General features: G+C 44.4%; 1 protein-coding gene across 2 annotated transcripts in view; it reads left to right on the top strand.

Annotated features, from left to right (window-relative positions):
- Positions 1–20,134, top strand: part of NAB1 (NGFI-A binding protein 1) — a 77,677-nt gene that overhangs the window by 24,027 nt on the left and 33,516 nt on the right. For both annotated transcript variants that reach the window (XM_077448695.1, XM_077448696.1), the window contains exons 2-3: positions 5,751–6,589; positions 18,579–18,712. In XM_077448695.1, coding sequence (XP_077304821.1) covers positions 5,771–6,589; positions 18,579–18,712 — 953 coding nt within the window. In that variant the 5' untranslated portion in view covers positions 5,751–5,770. The remainder of the gene's footprint in view (positions 1–5,750; positions 6,590–18,578; positions 18,713–20,134) is intronic.

The following is a 20,134-nucleotide window of genomic DNA, read 5'->3' on the forward strand; positions in this document are numbered from 1 at the left end:
TTAGGCTGCAAATGACACTGGGGCAAGGCTGTAAATGACAAGGCTACACTGACAAGGCTGCAATGACATTGGACAAAGCTGCAGATGGACAAGGCTTCAGATGGACACTGATAAGGTTGCATTGATGGGCATTTAAATGTAAGTTTTTTTCCTTAAACTTCCCTCCTAAACTTGGGGTGCGTGTTATATACCGATAAATACGGTAATGTATAGAAGGTAGGGCCCGAAAGGGACTCAAGCCCAGGGGCCCCCACCACCCTAAGTCCTGCCCTGCTTCCAGTACATCCAATTAAAACATGCAGTGGGAATGCAGAGCAGACAGTCTGACCTAAGTCTGGACTACTCTGCATTTGTGAACTCTATATTTGTTGAACCTGAAAAGAAAGGGGCTATTTTGAGATTCTATACCCATCTACTATTGCATATACAAGCTCCTGACCTCTTGCCATGTAGGGAGAAATGGGAAAGAGATGTTGGCCCTATTGATGGTGAACAGTGGGAACAGATCCTGGAGGTGGGACCGATGGTGTCCGTGCCTGCAGCTCAGAGGCTATCCCATTTGTTCATATTGCACCGTGTGTACCGTACGGCAGTGCAGCTGCATAAGTGGGGCAGGAGAGACACTCCTATCTGCCCAAAATGTCAGGCCCACACAGGAGACCTAAGCCACATGCTCTGGAGATGCCCTAAATTGTTGAGGTACTGGAGCGCTGTTGTAGCCAAAATTAATAATGTCTTCCAGCTGCGGTTGGCAGTAGACCCACTGACATGCCTATTGGGTAGTCTTAACGAGGGACTGTAGACCCCTTTGGTATGCATTGCGCTTACGAGACTCCTATATATGGCCAGAAAATTTACATAGTGGATCCAACAGGTTAACAGCACCCGTGTATGGGAAAAAAATACATATCAGCATAGGAAGTCGCCAAATAAGTTTTATGGCATATGGCAGTTTTGGCTGGGCTCACCAGATGTGGCACCCCCACAACTGGCACTAGATAGATTGCTAATGGGATGAACAGCTTTTAGCACAGTACTACATGAAAAAGGCAATGTACCTTGTGAAGTACGCCAGATAGGACCTACTAATAATCACATAACCTTCTCAATGACGGGGTTAGCGGCACAACTAGAGAGAGTTATTTTGTATTAGTTTACTTTTTCGTTTGTTTTTGGACATGTTTTAGTTTCTCTCAATTTTAATATTCTTGTTAACGCGTTGAGCCCCCCTTAGATAGGGGAACAGTGAGGACAACAGGTCCCTTACAATGATTCTTAACACAATGATTCTAAACTTCTGTAGAATGTTGGAATTGTAATAGATATTATTGTTCATTGACCATATGCCTTTGTAAACACTCCGTGTTCTCATCAATAAAAACTTTTGTTGATAAAAAAAAAAAAAGAAAAAGAAAAATGCTTTTCCTGTTTTTTTTTATTATTATTAATATTTAATGCTGGAAATATATTCAGGTGATATGTGCAATGAGATTACAGCCAATAGAGTTGACAGTTTTTTTGCTTTTTTAAAGTTGCACACCTGTTTTTCAAAAAGCAATATCGATGTTTTATTTATAAAGACATTTTGTGTTTGATTTACTAAAGGCAAATTGGCTGCAAATGCAGTTGCTCCAGAGCGTAGTGAATTAGGGAGAGTTCCATCATCCAATCATGTTAAAGTAAAAATGCAGTTTTTTTCATTTTCTTTGCACATGATTGGGTATTCTTTGTAAAGTGAAAACCTGCCTCATTTACTAAGCTTTGAAGCAATTGCACTTTCAAAAGTGCACAGTTGAATTACCTTTAGTAAATCAACCCTAATATATCACAGCGGCTAAATTTGTGCCAAATAATACCAAATAATAACACATTTGATTTTTACTCCAGGAGTATATCATGCGTTTGGTAGTTCTGCAGAAATGCTTAAATAATTCATTACAATTTAACCAAACATTCGATTTTAGTTGCCTAAAATGTAGATTTCCCATGGTTAGATGTTCCTGGCTTAGCCCCAGTGGACCTGGTTTATGACCATATATATTCTAGCAATTGACAACAATTCCATCCTACCTTTATGAACATCAAATTGGTTGATTGTACAGTTGTACTTCATGATGATGGGTAATGCTTTATTTAACTGCATGGGCAAGTGGGATAGCACTATGTAAAATGGTATGTACAATGTATTGAAACTATGCGCGTTGAAATCTACACACCTAGAGTACTTGGTTTTCTCTGAAAAAATGTATGTTTCATTTTTTGCTTGAGAAAAAAAAAATGTAGGAGATTTTAGTGGACTAAACTAATTAGATGGATCGCAATTCTGCCACTTCAGCATTTTTGGACAACCTAAGGACTGGTGTGCTGCAATATTACATTTTTGGTTTTGGGTTTAGAAGCTCTTTAACACTGTGAAAAGGAAGAATGGGCCAACACTTTCCTTTTGCTGAAGAATATTCAGATGATATAGTTTTCCCAGATCGTTCTCTTAGACAGACTGAAAAGATATTGAGAGATTGAACATAGGCGCTGGTTTTAAATTAGATAAATACAGCCTATTTGAAGGAGAAATATCGGAATAGAAGCAAACACACATACTCACCTCCATGCTGCAGCATTGGTGTGAGGCTGCAGCTTACCAACATGATGGGTCTATTCTGAGAACCGAAAGATCACATGACCGTTGGTCGCTCAGTTCATGGTTTGCTGTGAGCTAAGAATAGTGACTGACAGTCACAGGTCCCTGGTCTGCCCCTAAATGGAGTGCTGGGCTGGGGAGGGGGCAAGCGCAGCTGGCTCCTGCTATAAGACGCATGCTGAGAGGCTGAGCCCACTGCCAATCGGGCATCCAAGTGAATCCTGACAATATGGTTGGGATCCTTCCTGGACCTGGAGCAGCTCTGTGATATCAGCTGTGTGGCATCAGCCAACAGTGGGCTAAAGGCTGTTGTCAGCTGATTCTGGGGAACAGGAGAGCAAAAGTAAGTGCACTCGTGACCCAGAAGAGAAGTATGGCCAAAAACTTCAACCATACTTCTCTTTTAATTATATTGTTGGGGATCTATTTATAAATGTTTGCACACAAGATCCACACAACCTTTCACCCAGGACTCACTATTTTTGAATTCAATTAAATGTTACACCATTTAGGGAATTTATTCCGTTATAAAGTTACTGATGAGTGATAAATGACACTATACCAACTACAGAGATAGGAGAGTGGATATGTTTGGAAATCCTCTTGTGTATGCCCTAAGTGGGTGGGTGGATTATGTTAGGTCTGTGTGAAGGATTCCTGAAGAAAATTTTTGTCAAGATGTAGACGTAGATCTACATTTTCAAAAACAGTGGACCATTGGTACACATTTATCAAAGTTGAAATTTTTATATGAATTCTATTTCTCTACAATTTTGCTGCCCTTGCTATTAACCCGAATTGATAACATGAAGGACCTTTTATATATTGTGAGGAAACTCCAGAATTATTCTGTAAGGTAAGGCCAGTCAAATTCCCCTTGACACCCCTGAAAAAAATCGTATTTCTTATGAAATTTATATGCTTCCATTGAGTAACTGAGAAGTTGCAGTTCATGTCATGTGGTTGTCAAGCAGTGCCAAAACTATCATTGTGTAATGTACTGTATTATTGTATAATGTACTGTATGTGTCTATTTCAGAGTTATTTAGTTTGGAATATAATACACACTGAAATTTATATTGTAACGGGGACCCAATTGTTATTGTTAAATGTAGCAATTGAACCATTTCTAGCTACTATCTGCTTGAGTCTGGATGGGTTATGACATTGCTGTCCAGTTGTATACAATGTGTCCTCACATCATAAGACGCTATGAAGCTACAAAATATCATGTTCAGCAATTTGATTTGTTCTGTAAGAAATCACCTGAAAAATACTATTTATGTTTTCTAGTACATCACCAACTAACAAAATCAGGGAGGCCAAGTCTCAAATTATTCTGCTATGTTATGTGCCTGGGTTCATCCATCCATCCAGCCTCATGAAGTAGCAACACACCTTGTGAGGAAGCCATTCTCAATCAGGGCTTCATGGAACCCGATGGTTCCTCCAGAGGTTGCTTGCACAGTTCCCATGTCAGTGCCATTTGGCAAAGCCAGAACATCTCACCAGTTATCCTTTTAGTTATCTATAAGGGTGGCTTTCTGATTACCACTGTAAAATTTTAATCTTTCTACAAACCCCCAATGTAAGTTGCATTTTTCCCATTGCCCCTGGTGGTTTGGTTTTAGCAGGTGTTCCCTAAGACCTGAAACTTATTTTAGGGGTTCCTCTGGGATAAAAAAAAAGTTGAGAAGGGCCGATTTGACCTGCAGGAATTGGTACTTGCATCTTTAACCAGTTGTTGTCCATCCAAAAATGTAATCCAAAACCTGCAGTGTTACTGGTCTGTTCAAAATAATTACTTGTAAAGTTGCACATGTATGTTAGGAGGTTCTTTTTGGTCCTACTCATTTTAATAGACAATGAGTTGCCACCTTCTCCCAGAGTCTCTCTGGAACTTCCTACCTCAACTTTTACAGCTGTTTCCTACTCTGTCTGCCTTTAGGCAAATTGTGAGAACGCATTTCTTTAGGGAAAGCCTATGTCGCTTCTAGCAACTGATTTTTGTCTTTCTCATCTCCCTGCAGTTACCTTTTTATAACTTACCCTTCATTTTACATTGTAAGCTTTCACAAGCAAGCCCATCCTTAAGCTGGGTACACAAGAGTCGAAAATTGGATGAAAATCGTCAGAAATGGTTCAGCAGGAACTGGTCAACTTTTGTCCCTGGTGTACAGCTCTTTGTCAGACAGAAGCGGGTATCACGACCCGCTTCTGTCAAACTGTTATGCTGAAAAACCAACAACCATTCAGCGCTAGCAGCCATTAGGGCAGTCCCCCTGTCAGAACACAATAGCTCAGTGTGGAGATAGACATAAAGATGTGTTGGCACAGTGATCTGTAAGTTTTTTTTATTTCCGCTTAGCCCGCAGGGTTGATTGGAAAATAACTTCCTGTGTGTACCCAACATAACCCTCTTGTCTTGAATTGTATTGTTATTGTACTGGCTCCCTTTATTTTGGAAAGCTCTGTGCAAACTGTTGGTGCTATATAAATCTTGTACAATAAAATGATAATCTATATCTTATCCCGACAAAATGGTGATTCACTCTTACATAAGCATGTGTTTGGCATTGGGTTGGGGTAAGAGCAGTGCCATTCTCCTTGTTAAAGCAAATATAGGTGAAATTGTAATGTTCATACTAGAGCACTTGTGTAGCATTAATATTGTGCAAGCACTTCTCAAGCACCAATTCTGTGTTCAATGTCACCTTTAAAATGGCTCCCCCGAGACCTATAAATACCGTTCTTTTACCAAGAATTAAACTGACAGGCAAAAGTACATCCAGCTGTTATCCCAAACAAAACTTAGGGATTTTTGTCTTCCGCTTCTCTGCTCCTGATCTACATTCACACCAGTGGAACAAGCTTCCACATTTGGAGTTGCCATGAAAATGTCTCTATTACATCATTCCATTTTCTCTAGGTTAAGGGGACAGTGCAGAAGCAACAAATGAGCACATGTTCTTTACTTCTGGCAACAGTATATCTGGCACATACTAATATCAACTACCAATAGGTCATAAGTGATTTTGGTTATACTTGAATGCCCATTTAATTGTGCGCTAAATTGTAAAATATTTTACATGAAGGCTTATTATTGTTTCAGGGTTATCCTGCTGATTAAAGATGGCAACTACATTACCGCGAACTCTAGGGGAACTTCAACTTTACAGGATACTACAACGAGCAAACCTCTTGTCTTACTTTGATGCCTTTATACAGCAGGGAGGAGATGATGTCCAGCAGCTCTGTGAAGCAGGGGAAGATGAGTTTCTTGAGATAATGGCACTTGTTGGAATGGCTAGCAAACCACTACATGTTAGAAGACTACAGAAGGCCTTAAGAGATTGGGTTACCAATCCTAGTCTCTTTAACCAGCCTTTAACATCATTACCTGTCAGCAGCATTCCAATTTACAAACTTCCAGAAACATCAACTTCTTTGTTGGGACTTAACTCCAGCAGTTATGAAAGGAACAATAATACTAGAGAACCACATCTGAAAATTCCAAAGTGTGCAGCTACAACATGTGTTCAAAGTGTGGGTTCCGGGAAATCAGAAGGCATGTGTAGTTCCCCGTTACAGGTTAGCAGTGAAGCCAGGCACTGGCAAACTCAGCAAACTACAGAGAGTGAACACAGCCTATCTCCAGCTGATCTTGGCTCTCCAGCGTCACCTAGAGACACATCCGAGACCTTGGATGCTGCTGCTGCTCTGTCTGTAGCTGAGTGTGTTGAGAGAATGCTACCTTCATTACCAAAAAATGACTTGAATGAGGTTAAAGAACTGTTAAAAAATAACAAAAAGTTGGGAAAGATGATCGGGCATATCTTTGAAATGACAGATGAGGACCCTCGCAAAGAAGAAGAAATACGAAAGTACAGTGCAATTTATGGCAGGTTTGACTCTAAAAGGAAAGATGGGAAGCACTTAACTCTACATGAGGTAATCAATAATATGTTTTATTTTTCATTCCTTTAAGATTAGTGCAGTTATCTATCAAAACGTATACTGTATTTTACAGGAAATAGAGATATATAGTTCTATGACATTCTAAATTTCTAGGCTACATGGGTGTTTTCTGGGTGATCTTTAGTCATTTTATGATTTATGTTAATTTTTTTGTTTTTTGGCTTACTCAGCTAAAGAAATTGCCATGTAACTCAGCCATTCTCAACCAGGGTTCTATGGAACCCTAAGGTTTCTCCAGTGGCGGATAGGGGTTCCTTGAGTTCTGGCTAACTGACCTCCCATCTGATGGTTCCTGCATAGCTCCAGGTCCAACATCTCTTGGCAAAGCCAGCAGCATTCTGGTCAACCTGTAAGGGGGCTTTCTTCCCACTGACCACCAACCAGTGTAAGGGGGATTTTCCTAATGACCTCCAATGGGCTAATCTTACCAGGGGTTCCCCGAGACCTGAGAAACTATTTCAAGGGTTCCTCTGTGATAAAAAGTTTGAGAAAGGCTGATGTAACTTAAAGCTAAACAGCAACTCCAGGCAACAACTGAAATCAAACAGGCTACACAACATAATTGTTTTACTGGTAGGCCATGACTATTATTACTGCTTTTACAAGACTTTCTTTTGTTTTTATAACACCAAAGTTTTTATTTGCCTCCAAATGGAGAAATTTTGATACATACAGTAAAACATTCTGCGGTTGTGCATATTATACAGCAAAGGTACAGTGGGTACTGCCATAGCTATAAACTGAAAATATCTTGTGCAAGATTGTGCATGAATCGTATAACAAAAATAATGATTATATCACTTAAATAAAATCTTCATCCTACGGTGTTCCGCAGTGTTATTATTCACTCAGTTATATTCTTGTGTATAAAGTTTGTGGACGGATCCTTTCCAACATCCATCTACCCAAACTATAGGGGGGGGAGACACAGCAGAAGGGGGGAGAAACCACCAGGAGCATCGTCCCGTTGCACAGGACGCTACTGCTTAATCCATGCACCCCATACCTTCCCAAATTTGTTTGGGCATTTGCAGTTTATGTAGGTAAGCTTGTAGAGTGGACATGTGGAGTTCACTAAGGCTTTCCATTGGGAGACCGTGGGGGGAGGGGGAGGGGGGTCAGGCTGTTTCCACTTAATTTGGATAGATTTCCTAGTGTAGAATGAAGCATTGAACACGAATAGCCTCTTATGAGTTTTGGGTGTGAGGTTATCTCAGACTCCCAAGAGGAGAGTAATTGGGTTCATCCCCATCTGTAGCCGGCCTAGTAAGTTAATTGTGTCCACTACTTGCGACCAGAATTGTTGTATAACAGGGCAGGCCCAAACCACATGTAGAAAGGTGCCCAGCTCAGTGTTACATTTGGGGCATCTATCCGATTGAGACGGGCAGATTCTAGAGAGCCTCTGTGGCGTATAGTAGGCCCTGTGGAGAAATTGAAGTTGGATGTATCTATCTTTCGCTGAGACCATTAGGGAAATTTCTTGTTGGAGAAATAATAAAAAAGGTGCAGCGCTTAGATTATGACAATATCTATATAATCTTTTACCAGTGTAAATAATATAATCAACTTTAATAGTGAAAAAAACTCTGCATAAATTAACACTATTAATGATTCTATGTTTTAGACAACACTATAACCAAATATCCAAAAACAAAAAAATAAAATAAAAAATTGATATACGTATATCCACCAAGGTGAACGTGTTAAGAGTCCATAAGTGAAACAATATGGTGACAAAGTGCAATATCTTGAGAAGTTATAGAGACTTCAGTGAATACTTTGCAGAAATCCACCACCACTTGAGAGGAGGCTTACCAGATGTAATGGACCCAGTTAGGTATATACCTAGTGAGTCACACGAGTTTATTGATGTAAATCCACACGAAAAAAACAGCTGGCAAAACTTCTAACTTCTCAGGGGTACCAGAGTAGACAGAGAGATGACCCAAAAATAGATGAAATGGCTATCCTCCTTTTGGGGTGACTGAGGACAGAGATTCTTCCACGTATATTATAGGCCAAAAAGAAAATACAGCCTCATAGTGAAATACCGTTTAAAACTTTTATTAACATTAAAAGTGTAAATGGGTACTCACATATTACAGGCAAATACAAGCATGGAAATAAAATCTGGCAACACAGTGGCATCAACGATGTCTTGTTGGACCCCCTCCTCCCAATCATCATCAGCGAGGGCAGGCAGGTCCTCCTTCAATCTATCATACAGTCTAGTACCGCCATCAGTTCCCTCACATGATATTCTGAGGTACAGGGAGGAGAGGATACGGTCAATGTTTTCAGAAATCAGGAGTCTCTCTACCCCATGGGATCCCAGTGTAGCGCCCTGCGGAAACTGCACCTGTACAGCATGGCATAGTTGCAAATATCTGAAAAACATTTTTGAGGGAAGCTGGAAATTATTTTTAAGTGTGTTATAAGGAAGTATTTTACCATCCGAAATTATCTGCTGTATCACTTGAATATCGTATCTAGCCCATAATGCCGGGTCCGGAACCGTTTGTAAGTGATTTAGTTTAGGGTTGCCCCACAGTGGTGCATATAGATAGATCACCTTTGGGCTGCCAAGCTTGACCGACATTTGTTCCCATACTCTGATAGTTGTGCACATGGGGGTTGTAGTTTCAGGGTGTGCTTTAGGGCCCCTGAACACCAGGTTATTTAGTGCTGAGTATGATCCCAAGATAGCCTCTAGATTGACTGAAGGGTTGGATTTTGTTTGGGGAAACCACAACCGGACCGTAACAATGACCGCTGCCCAACGATAGTGTTTAAAGCAGGGAAGTGCCAGGCCTCCTAACGAAAGAGGGAGCTGCAAAGTAGTCTTAGCAACCCTAGCCACCATCAAAAGGAGTTAGGGATGGGAACAGGAGTGTTGCGGAAGACATAAAGTAATTTCGGCAGGAATGTCATTTTAAGGAGATTAATCCTTCCTACCGGAGATAGGGGAAGCGATTTCCACATCTGACATCTGGCAGTAAGCATGTAAGCTTGTGTAAAATTGGGTAAAGATTGTCTGCTAGGAATTGGGAGGGGTCTCTTTGGACCTCAATCCCCAAGTATCTAAATTTGGGTACCATGGTCAATGGTATCTGCGGGTCCTGGGGAGGGACTGTCTGAGAGAGGGAGAAGAGGGTCAATTTAGACCAGTTGATCCGGATTCCTGAAAAGGATCCGTAGGACTGTATCGGTTGATAATTTCCAGTGCAGCTGAGAGGGATACTGATGCGTCTGGAGGAGTGTATCGTCAGCATATAAAGACAGTTTCTCAGTCAATGGTCCCACTTCTATCCCTTTAACCGTAGGGGAAGATCTGAGGAGGATAGCCAGATAGCAAAGAGCCCTGGGGAGAGTGGGCATCTCTGCCTGGTGGCCCTGCCCAGGCAGAAAGAGGGAGACAGCATGCCATTCCTGCAGACCCTTGCGGAGGGGTGTCTGTAGATTAGTTTAAACCAGGAGATAAACTTGGGGCCAAAGTTAAACCTGCCAAGTATTTGCCACAGGAACTCCCACTCCACTGAGTTGAAGGCCTTCTCGGCATCAAGTGAGGCCATGACACCCGGAGAGTCCACCGTCCCAGCCCAACATATATTGGTGTATAGGCGACGCAGATTTATATCAGTGCCTTTACCGGGCATAAATCCTGTTTGGTCACCATTAACTAGGGATAAAATGACTGAGTTTAGTCTAGTTGCAAGAATTTTGGTAGTTATTTTGGCATCTACATTCAACAGTGTTAGCTCGTAGGGTCTTTGTTGGGTTTAGGTATTACCACAATTACCGCCTCCGACATAGAGGGAGGAAGGGACCTCTCCTCCAGCTTGTTTAGGAGCAGGGTGTGGAATTTAGGAACTAGGAGTTCACTGTTAGTTTTGTAGAACTCTGACGGAAGGCCATTAGGTCCTGGAGCTTTTGCTGGTTGGAGTGCCGCCACTACAAGCCTTTCTTTTTTTTTATTTTGGTGTAAAGGAAAATGATTTCATACTTTCAGTAAACATTCATTTAAAAAAGAAAAAAAAGTTACAGGACCCGGAACTAACCCACCTTCCCACTACCGTAGAGTTATTACATTGAGCAGACTGCCCCGGAAATGGTACATGGAGAAAAAAAGCCCTGAAGAGATTAATGCTGGCCATACACTATTAAAATTTTGTTTGAAATTTTTTGTTTTCGGAATGTTTGATTTTCTGTTTGTTGACCTCGAAGCTGAGAAAATTCAGAGCAGCAGAATGTAAATTTTTTCTCAAATTTCTAACAGTGATTGTAGTTTTCATATGGGGAAAGTACTTCCAAAATCGAAAGTAAGGACATTTTTAAGTACTTTAAGTAGGTCCAATAATCTACATGTTTTCCTCCACAGTTGGGTTATGCCCTCAGAGATCTGGTACCTTGTGAGTGATACCATGTGCCACGTGATTGGACTGTGTAGGTCATTAATGGCCCACTGTACAACACATGAGTGTTCAGTAGTGAGAGCCAGTACCTCCTCACAATTATTCCTGTCTTCCTCCATCCAATCCTGGGCCCCACAGCAGCTGCATAGGTGGCAATGGATCGCTTTTCAGGGGCTGGCTGGGAGGCCCTATGTCACCTTCTCACTTCACCCTGAAAATCCAAAATCACTACGCTACAGCCGTGTGCATTGCATATGGTTGCAGGGAGCTTGTGGAGCTGCCCTATTAACTTTAATTGGTTGCGTTCGGCGGGAGAACTGCTTGCTGAATGTGACAGGGAATGTCATTTTTGCTACAGCATGTGTATAACCCTAAGTGGCTGCGTGTCTTTTCCTTTATGGCCACACATCGGAACAAACCGATAAGCCTTTCTCAGACATCCCAAGTCTCCTGTGTGATGCAGGAGTCTCCCCCATTTTTTCAGCGGCTCCCCCACACCTGCAAGCGCCTCGCAATCTCCTGGGAATGATCGGTGCGGCAGAGAACAGCTGTGAACACTGATCCCCTTTGTATAGATTTTTAGCTGACAGCTGCTTCTCTTTCTCTCCCTCCCATGGCTGTCGGCTGAAAAGCTATAGAGGGAGATCAGTGTTTACAGCTGGAAACACCGATCTCCCTGTATAGCTTTTTAGCCGACAGCCACAGGAGGGAGAGTAGGAGAAGTGGCTGTCAGCTAAAAATCTATGATTCCCAGCTGTTTCCTGTGTGCTCCTCCGTTGTGTTGTGAGGTTGGGGCAGTTGCAGGCATGGAGCATCACCTCCCTGAAATTAGTTTTTGCAGGTTGGGATGTCTGCTTGCTTTACTTGTAGTTTCTTATCCAGGCATATCATGTATTCCCCTATTCTTTTTTTGGTTGATAATCTAGTGATCTTTAGGGCCCATTCACACCAGATTCAGTTGAATACATTTTGACTGCATTCCAATTACATGGACAGTCCAAAATCCAGGTTATCCCATAGGCATAGGTTACACTATTACAGTGCAGTGCAGTGCAGTGAAGAAGTACAGCATGTTGCATTTTTCCGCACCACAAACATGCAAAATGCATGCTAACACATGCACGCGAATGCACATAAAAGCCCAAAGAAAGAAAGAAGAAGGAAGTGACCTCCTAGGACAAATGCAGATGGAAAATACTTTAACAGCATGTAAGTGTGCATTAAAAAACACACAGAGTAGACGTGCAGTTTCTGGTGTGAATGGGCCCTAAACCACCCCTGCTTTTGATACTGAAACACCCACTGCATACTCCTAGGTTACGTCTCACTTACAGGAAACCTGCTGTTAAAAAATGGGGGTACTAAGAAGTTTCTGACAGTCACCAATTAGCAAAATCCCTGCCTTGGAGGCTTAAATGTGATTAGTGATGTGAAAAACAGAAAAAGTGGATGTTAGGCCTCACTAACGTGGGATTTAACTCATAGCTTTGGTTGAATTCAGCACATCTCTGTGGCTGGATTCACAGGTGAATGCAGACACTTGAAGCTGCACGTCCTGTACAAAAGCGATGAAAATGACTAACAGCCACACGTCCCCCACACGTCCCCTGGATGCAAGTAGCACGTGTCCAAGGGAAGTCACTTATCTCTAACCTCAGATAACCGTTATATGTGCTATTACAACCCCAATTACAAAAAAGGTAGGAAGCTGTGTAAAATCTACATAAAAACAGAATGCAATGATTTGCAAATCTCATAAATGCATATTATATTCACAATATAAAAATAGAAACCATCAAATGTTTAAAATGAGAAATTGTATAATTTTAAGACAAACTGTCTCTATCTCTGACCACTTGTTGTACGACCGCTGTGTGAACCATGAGACTATAGCCCGTAACTGCGCCGCTTGATAGTACCTAACCAAGTCGGGGAACGCCAGGCCACCGTCCGAGCGCAAAGCAGTCATAACGGAGGCAGGAACCCGATGTTTTTTATAGTTCCATAGGAACTTCAGCAAGTCTTTCTGGAGCATACGGAGGTGCGCGTAGGGGATTTGAACCGGAAGCGTCTGGAATAAGTAAAGGAGTTTGTGGAGAATTACCATTTTGATGGACGCGAGCCACCCCATGAGCGATATTTGGTGTGCCTTCCATTTGTGGATAAGTTCCCTGATCTCCCTGTAAAGGGGGGGGAGTTGGCCTGGTACAGAGTATGGAAGGATGGGGTAATGAGAACCCCCAAGTATTTAAGAGAGGAGTTCTCCCATCTGTAGGGAAACACCGAGCGTAGGTGAGTCTCCTCCGCCGATGGTATATTGATCGGGAGGGCCACTGACTTGGAGGCATTAATTTTATAACCCGAGATCTCCCCGTATCGTCGCAGTTCCGCATTCAGGTTGGGCAAGGACGTCCTAGGCTGGGTCAGGGTAAGGATGACATCATCTGCGAATAGAGATATTTTGAATTCCCTGTCCCGAACCAAAATTCCCCTGACATCCGGATTGCTTCTAATGGCCTCCTCCAGGGGCTCCACACAGAGTGCAAACAGCAAAGGAGATAGCGGGCAGCCCTGGCGGGTGCCATTGGCGATAGAGAAGATCGGAGACGTTGCATACGGGGTTTTAACTTGCGAGGTGGGGGTGGTGAAAAGGTGTTGTATTGCGTGTAGGAAAGGACCTTTAAAGCCCATGTGGCGTAGAGTTGCCGTCACGAATGGCCAGCTCAGGCGGTCAAATGCCTTTTCTGCGTCTAGACTCAGGACCAGGAAGGGGAGAGTAGTCTTGTTAGTTATGTCGATAAGGTCAATAATTCTTCTGGTGTTATCGCCCGCCTGTCTATGAGGTACAAAGCCTACCTGGTCCTTATGGATCAAAGCAGGAAGAATCGCATTGAGGCGGTTCTCTAGAATTTTTGTGAAAATTTTTAAATCTGAGTTTAATAGAGCAATAGGCCTATAGCTGGCACAGAGAGTCGGGTCTTTGTCTGGTTTCGGGATGATGGATATAAAGGAGGCCAGCATCTCAGTCGGAACCGGATATCGTTTGAGGAAAGAGTTAAACAGTTTGGTCATGTGGGGGCTCAAAATAGGTAGAAATGTCTTATAATACTCGTACGGGAACCTGTCTGGCCCTGGAGATTTATGGGCCGGGAGTGCTTTCACAGTCGCTGACAGTTCCTCATCTGTAATTAGGGCGTTAAGGTCTTGAAGGTCCGTGTCCTTCAGTCGGGGCAGTGTCATGTTTTCTAGGTACCTAGTGATTTGGTCATTCAATGCGGGGGCTGGTGGATTATGGGGTATGTCCAGCTTGTTGTAGAGATCAGTGTAAAAGGCCGCAAACGTGTCCGCGATGGCCTGCGGATGAGACAAGAGGTCTCCTCTACTGATTTGGGAAGGCGTAGAGGCTTGTGTTTGATCAGCCAGTTTCCGAGCCAACAGGGTCTGCGCTTTATTTCCCTTATCATAATAGAGCTGTCGCAGGCGGATAAGCGCCTTTTCCACTGAACCCAGAGCAAGATCTCTCAGAGTTAGTCTCATCTGCACAATTTGTTTAATCAGTGACAGGGAGGGGGCTCCCCGAAGCCTAGCCTCAAGGATCTTTAACCGTCCTTCAGCCATTAGCCTGGCGGCCTGTGCGTCTCTCTTCAGTGCTGAGGAGAGGGAAAGGCAGCGGCCCCGAATAACAGCTTTGTGGGCAGCCCACAGGGTGGGGAGGGTAACGTCTGGGGTATCATTTTCAGCGAAATACAGTTGGAGCGAAGATTCCAGCTCCGCTTTGGTCGGGAGATGCTGCAATAGGTAGTTGTTCAGTCGCCAGTTGCAGGGTTTACGAAGGGGGGCCCCAATGTCTAGCGTCATGGTAAGCGGGGCGTGGTCAGACCAGGAGATAGGTAGAATGTGTGCAGAGCCGACGGCCCTCAACGTGTTATTGTTCACGAAAAAGTGATCAATGCGCGAGTGAGTGCGATGGGGGGCCTCAAGTCCCTCAAGACTCTGGTTTGGGGCGCTTGTGGATTCCCCACATGACGGTCATGTGGGACTGACGGAGTAAGATTGAAGTCCCCCCCTATCACCAGAAGCTCGGAAGGTGTCCTAAAGAGGCGGGATAGGACCCTAGACAAGAAGCGGTGCTGGCATGCGTTAGGGGCATAAAGGGCACATAGGGTGAGGGCCTGCGTGCGCCAGGTACCTCGGAGTATGACATAGTGGCCCTTCGGATCTAGGTATGTCGATGTGCACGTAAAGGGGGAACCCTTCCTGATAAGTATGGCCACCGCCGCCCTCTTGCGTGAGCTGAAAGCCTGAAATACCTGGGGGAAATGTATAGAGGCAAACTTAAAGGAATCCCCCCGGTTAAAGTGAGTTTCCTGGACCATCACTATGTCCGCCCGGATTGCCTAAATTTCCGGAACGCAAGGTGGCGTTTTTTATTGGAGTTTAGACCATGTACATTAAGTGAAAATATCTTAGCCATAATCGGGGGGGTGGTCGGGGATAGTCATACTTAACTCAAGCCATTGGAGAAATGCGTGTCCCGGGGAGAGAGGCGACTGCCGGAGAAGGACTGGCGACCAAGATGACCACTGACAGATGTACGCACAGGGGGCGGGGTAGAGAGAGGTTCTAGAAAAAAGAGAGAGAATAGAGACATAGACAAAATACATAACCAGTATTAGTTGTAACATGCGCTAGGTCCAGATGCCCTATAGGGACACCGAGCCTAAGCGGTTCCGATAGGTCTCCTGACCCAGGTGTCCCCTGGCCCTAAAAAGGGGAACCCAAAAACAAAACAAGATGGGGGAAAGAGCCGGGTCAGGTAGACACCAACAGTTTATAGTCTTCGAAGGAACCAAGGGGTGGAAAACCACGGGGGGGGGGGGGATCAGTAGCCTGGGAGTCGGTCTGTCCTCGGACTCTACCTAGGCCATCCCTGGGTAAAAACAGTTCAAAACAGAAACCTTGTGAAGCTCAGGCCCTCGGGGGGGAGGGGGGGGAACAGCCCCCAAATGGAAAAGATGAGAGAGAGCACTCAGGGGAAAAAAAACAAAAGCAAAAAAAACAACAGATAGTAGGGAATTCCGCCGGTGGGGGAATCTGTGTCACTTGTGTGTAGGCGGTCTGCGGTCCGGATCCGGTCCTCTGTGTCTTTTAGCCGAGGGTGCTTTCTGCCAGAGCACCGGCGGAGGTGGCGGGGAGGCTATCAGATCCCAGTCAGGGAGTTTGGGTTTTCGGGTCCTTCGGTCTCAGGGAGGCCCCGAACACGAATGTTGTTCCTCCGGCCTCTATTGTCCAGGTCCTCTACATGGCGCTGCATGTCCCGTAGGAGGAGGCGGTGATCCGAGTTCTCCAATTGAGTGCGGTGTACTGCCAGCTTAGTCTCCTGGATCTCCTCCTCCGCCATCTCGACCCTTTCAGCTAGGTGTTTAAGGCCAGCGTGCAGGGTCTGGATTTCAGCTCGGCAGGTGGCTTTCACATCTGCCACGAGTTGTTTAAAGTCATCCTTAGTTGGGATGGCGGTCAGATAGGCGTGCCAGGGGGGATATCCGCCCCCATGTTGCTCCGTGGGGGAGTGGGGATGCGGTGGGTGTCGGGGGGAGTCTCCCTGTTGTGGCCCCGTGGCCTTGGAAGGGGGGCCAGGATAACAGAGGGTTCCCGTGGTCCGGCCAGGATGTGACATGGGGGGAGTAGGTTAAGGGGTCCGGAGAGGAGCCCTGTGATCGCGGGGAGTGAGGGTGGGCTACCTGGGCATAGGAGGGACGGCTGGCTTCCTGGCCTCTGGATATGCTGGGGTCCCTGGAGCGAGGCTGCCTCTGGGCCTTGGGGGGAGCGAGTGATTTCCAAGCATCTTGGGCCCTCATTTCAGTCAGGGGGAGCGCCGCACCCTCTGCACGACTGGGGAGGCTTTGGGGGTCTCCTGGAGCGCCTGGTGAAAAGGAGATGGGGACCCTCCTATTGCTGGGTCTGAGGCCGTCCGCAACAAGCGGGGAAATGCCTCTGAACATTGTGTGGAAGGCAGATGGGGCTTCAGGGTGTTGGTCTGTGTTCCTGGGGAGATGGGGGGCGAGGTGGGGGGGGAAGCTGTTCACTCACCCCTTGTGCTGTCCCGGCGTGCATGGGCTCCAGGCTCCAGGCAAGTGTGGAGGATCGGAATGCCTGTGCTGGGCCTCCAGGCCCGCTGGCTCCGTGCTGTCTGTGCGGCCTAGGCCGGATCGCGGCCTGTGCACCCCTGCGGCCTGGTCGCGCCTGGATTCATGGGGCAAATGTATGGGGCGGCCTAACTCGTCCAGCTCCTGGAGGGAGTCCGTGGCGAGCGGGTGCGGGAGCTCCGAGCGGTGCTCGCATTGCTGCTGCGGCGGCAACGTGAGGTCCCTCAGCATCGCGGCCGGGGCCGTCCGGCGCCATCTTGCGGCCTCCGCCCAGCGGAATCACGGGCGGCTGAAAGTATGATTTGAGGGAGGATGACGAGCCCGGGGGCGGCTGAGACGACCCCCGGGTGGATGAGGACCTTGTGGCTCTCGATCTCCCCATCGTGTGTAGCTTTAAACCCCAGAGTAAGGCCGTTGTAGTGCTGGGCTGGAGGAGAGCTCTCACTCACAGCTTCCTTCCAGCTCGGCTTCCGGTCACGCCCCCTGCATTCTGTGTTTATGTAGATATTACACACAACTTTTCTGGTATTGGGGTTGTACATCCAGACAGCTGTGGCTGCCGTTATCCTGGCATTGCCATGTACAGGCTGAGTGGCTACAACTATCCATGTTCCACCTGTGAATCCAGGAACACGAAATGCTGGATTCTTGTCACAGCTGTGAGTTACTATTATGTGTATGTATGGATGTGAGTTAGGGACCTTAAATTGTTAGCTCCTTGACGGCAGGGATTGATGTGAATGTACTATATCTAAGTAAAGCAATGCGTAAATGGATGGCACTATATAAGTACCTTTAATGAATAAAGAATAAATAGGCCTTAAAAAGCAGACTCAAGCATGTACACTATGACTGTCCTCCTACCGACCCTGTATAGAGCAGCATATTGTAAGAATGGAGGGAGTTACTGGAAGACATACTTTTTTCTCTTCACTTTTTAGGAAGACTTCAGGCAGGGCACTTAAGGTACTGGGTACTGTTTCTCTTTGGCCTTCTCCTGGCAGTGGAGACAGGCCTCTGATGGTGCAGAGAATTGAACTGTGATGACTTCAGTTCTGCTTTCTGCATCAATAAACTGTGTATGAATGTCCTACAGTGATAGCATGCCCTCTTTTCAATTAAATGGCACTGGGCATCATTTAACCTGAAAGACTGAGCACGTCTTATGTGGAAAAAAATGTATTGCGGGAGTAGCTCTGGATTAAAGTTGGGAGGGCATATAAATTAGCACAGAGTTGGATTTAAGGGAAACTGAAGTGAACATTTTGACTTTAGCACAGTTGCTGTGTTTACTGGATAACATAAGTAGCTCCCTGAATATTTTCACTTGTTGCCTGAAATTACATTTAAATATGTAATGTAAAAAAGCCTCAACATTGAAATTCTACTTGTGTGTTACAGCTAACAGTAAATGAAGCTGCTGCTCAACTTTGCATGAAGGATCTCGCTTTGCTGACTAGAAGAGATGAACTTTTCACACTAGCAAGACAAATTTCCCGGGAAGTAACATACAAATACACATACAGAACTACAAAGTAAGAATTAAATTGATGTGATAAGTAATCCCCCCCCATCCAAATAGTGTATTATGTTAGACAGTACTTACAGTATACAGTATATACCCACAAATGCAGACATTATATTACAATATCTATAAAACCACAGTACAGGGAATAGGTCCACTGAAAGAAAAAGCCCCCTGCCTTGCGCAGTATATCTGGTTTAAACGGAAACAAAAGGAGACAGTCATTTTTGATCGATGTGGTTTGAGTTTGAGTATGATTTGAAAGGGCAGATCCTAAAATCCCCTTCTTTCTAAATTCCTAACTGACTTATATTGTACGTTCGCAACCAAAAAGGCTCTGCAGTGAATATTTTAAAGTGTCCATAAGCATATTGATGATGATGATGATTACTTGAGAATGATAACTTCAAGATTAATCACTGCACTAGTAACGGTAATAAAGCAGCTGCATAAATTGTATGGTGACAATAAGCATAAAAAAATATAATGATATGCAGCGCTATAACTGTAGTATTGCTAATAAAAAGTCCATAGTGTTTGAAATAAAGTCCTTGTTCAGGAGAAAACGCTGGAATCACCCACAGTGTAGACAGAAATACAAATTAGGTGAATATCCTCCACCGAACAACAGCACATCAGGCCTCTTACCAAAAAGAATGGACCACTTAATCACAGGTGGTCAAACAGGCATGATAAATCCACAAAGCCACAAAACGATTAATGGAGATCACAGATGGCTTGGTCTTTTTTTGTCACTGTTCTGAACAAACTTTTTCATTATGTCCTGGTTCCTGGCAAGGCAAGAACATAAGACCCAAGATTCCTGCCAGGAATCAGGACATAATGAAAAAGTTTGTTTAGAACAGTGACAAAAAAGACCCAGCCATCTGCGATCTCCATTAATGTTTTTGTGGCTCTGTGGATTTATCATGCCTGTTGACCACCTGTGATTAAGTGGTCCATTCTTTTTGGTAAGAGGCCTAGTGTGTTGATGTTCGATGGAGGATAAGTCCGTATTCACCTAATTTGTATTTCTGTCTACACTGTGGGTGATTCCAGCGTTTTCTCCTGAACAAGGACTTTATTTCAAACACTGCATATCATTATATTTTTTATTACATGAGTATGACCAGCTGATCTTAGGGGAGAACTTGTTTGGAATAGTTGGATTATCCTAGCCAATTGGTGCTTTGCACAAGGAATTAGGTAGGCATAGTAAGCATGCACACCAGGCAATACCAGCATGCCTGTTAATCCATAAAGTTTTTTAATCATGCATAAATCACCCTTTCTTTGACCATAAAACATTTTATTTATCAACTTCTCCTTAGCAGCTATGGAAGGCTGTGCTGCTAATATACAACATATCCTCTAATATTAGTTATAAAACCTCATTGCAGAGATGGTTATAGTTCCATTAGTTCCTTCCTAA

This window comes from Lithobates pipiens, unplaced genomic scaffold (assembly GCF_037356315.1).
Source record: "Lithobates pipiens isolate NorthernLeopardFrog02 unplaced genomic scaffold, aLitPip1_a1.2 Scaffold_22, whole genome shotgun sequence".
NCBI classification, from domain to species: domain Eukaryota; kingdom Metazoa; phylum Chordata; class Amphibia; order Anura; family Ranidae; genus Lithobates; species Lithobates pipiens.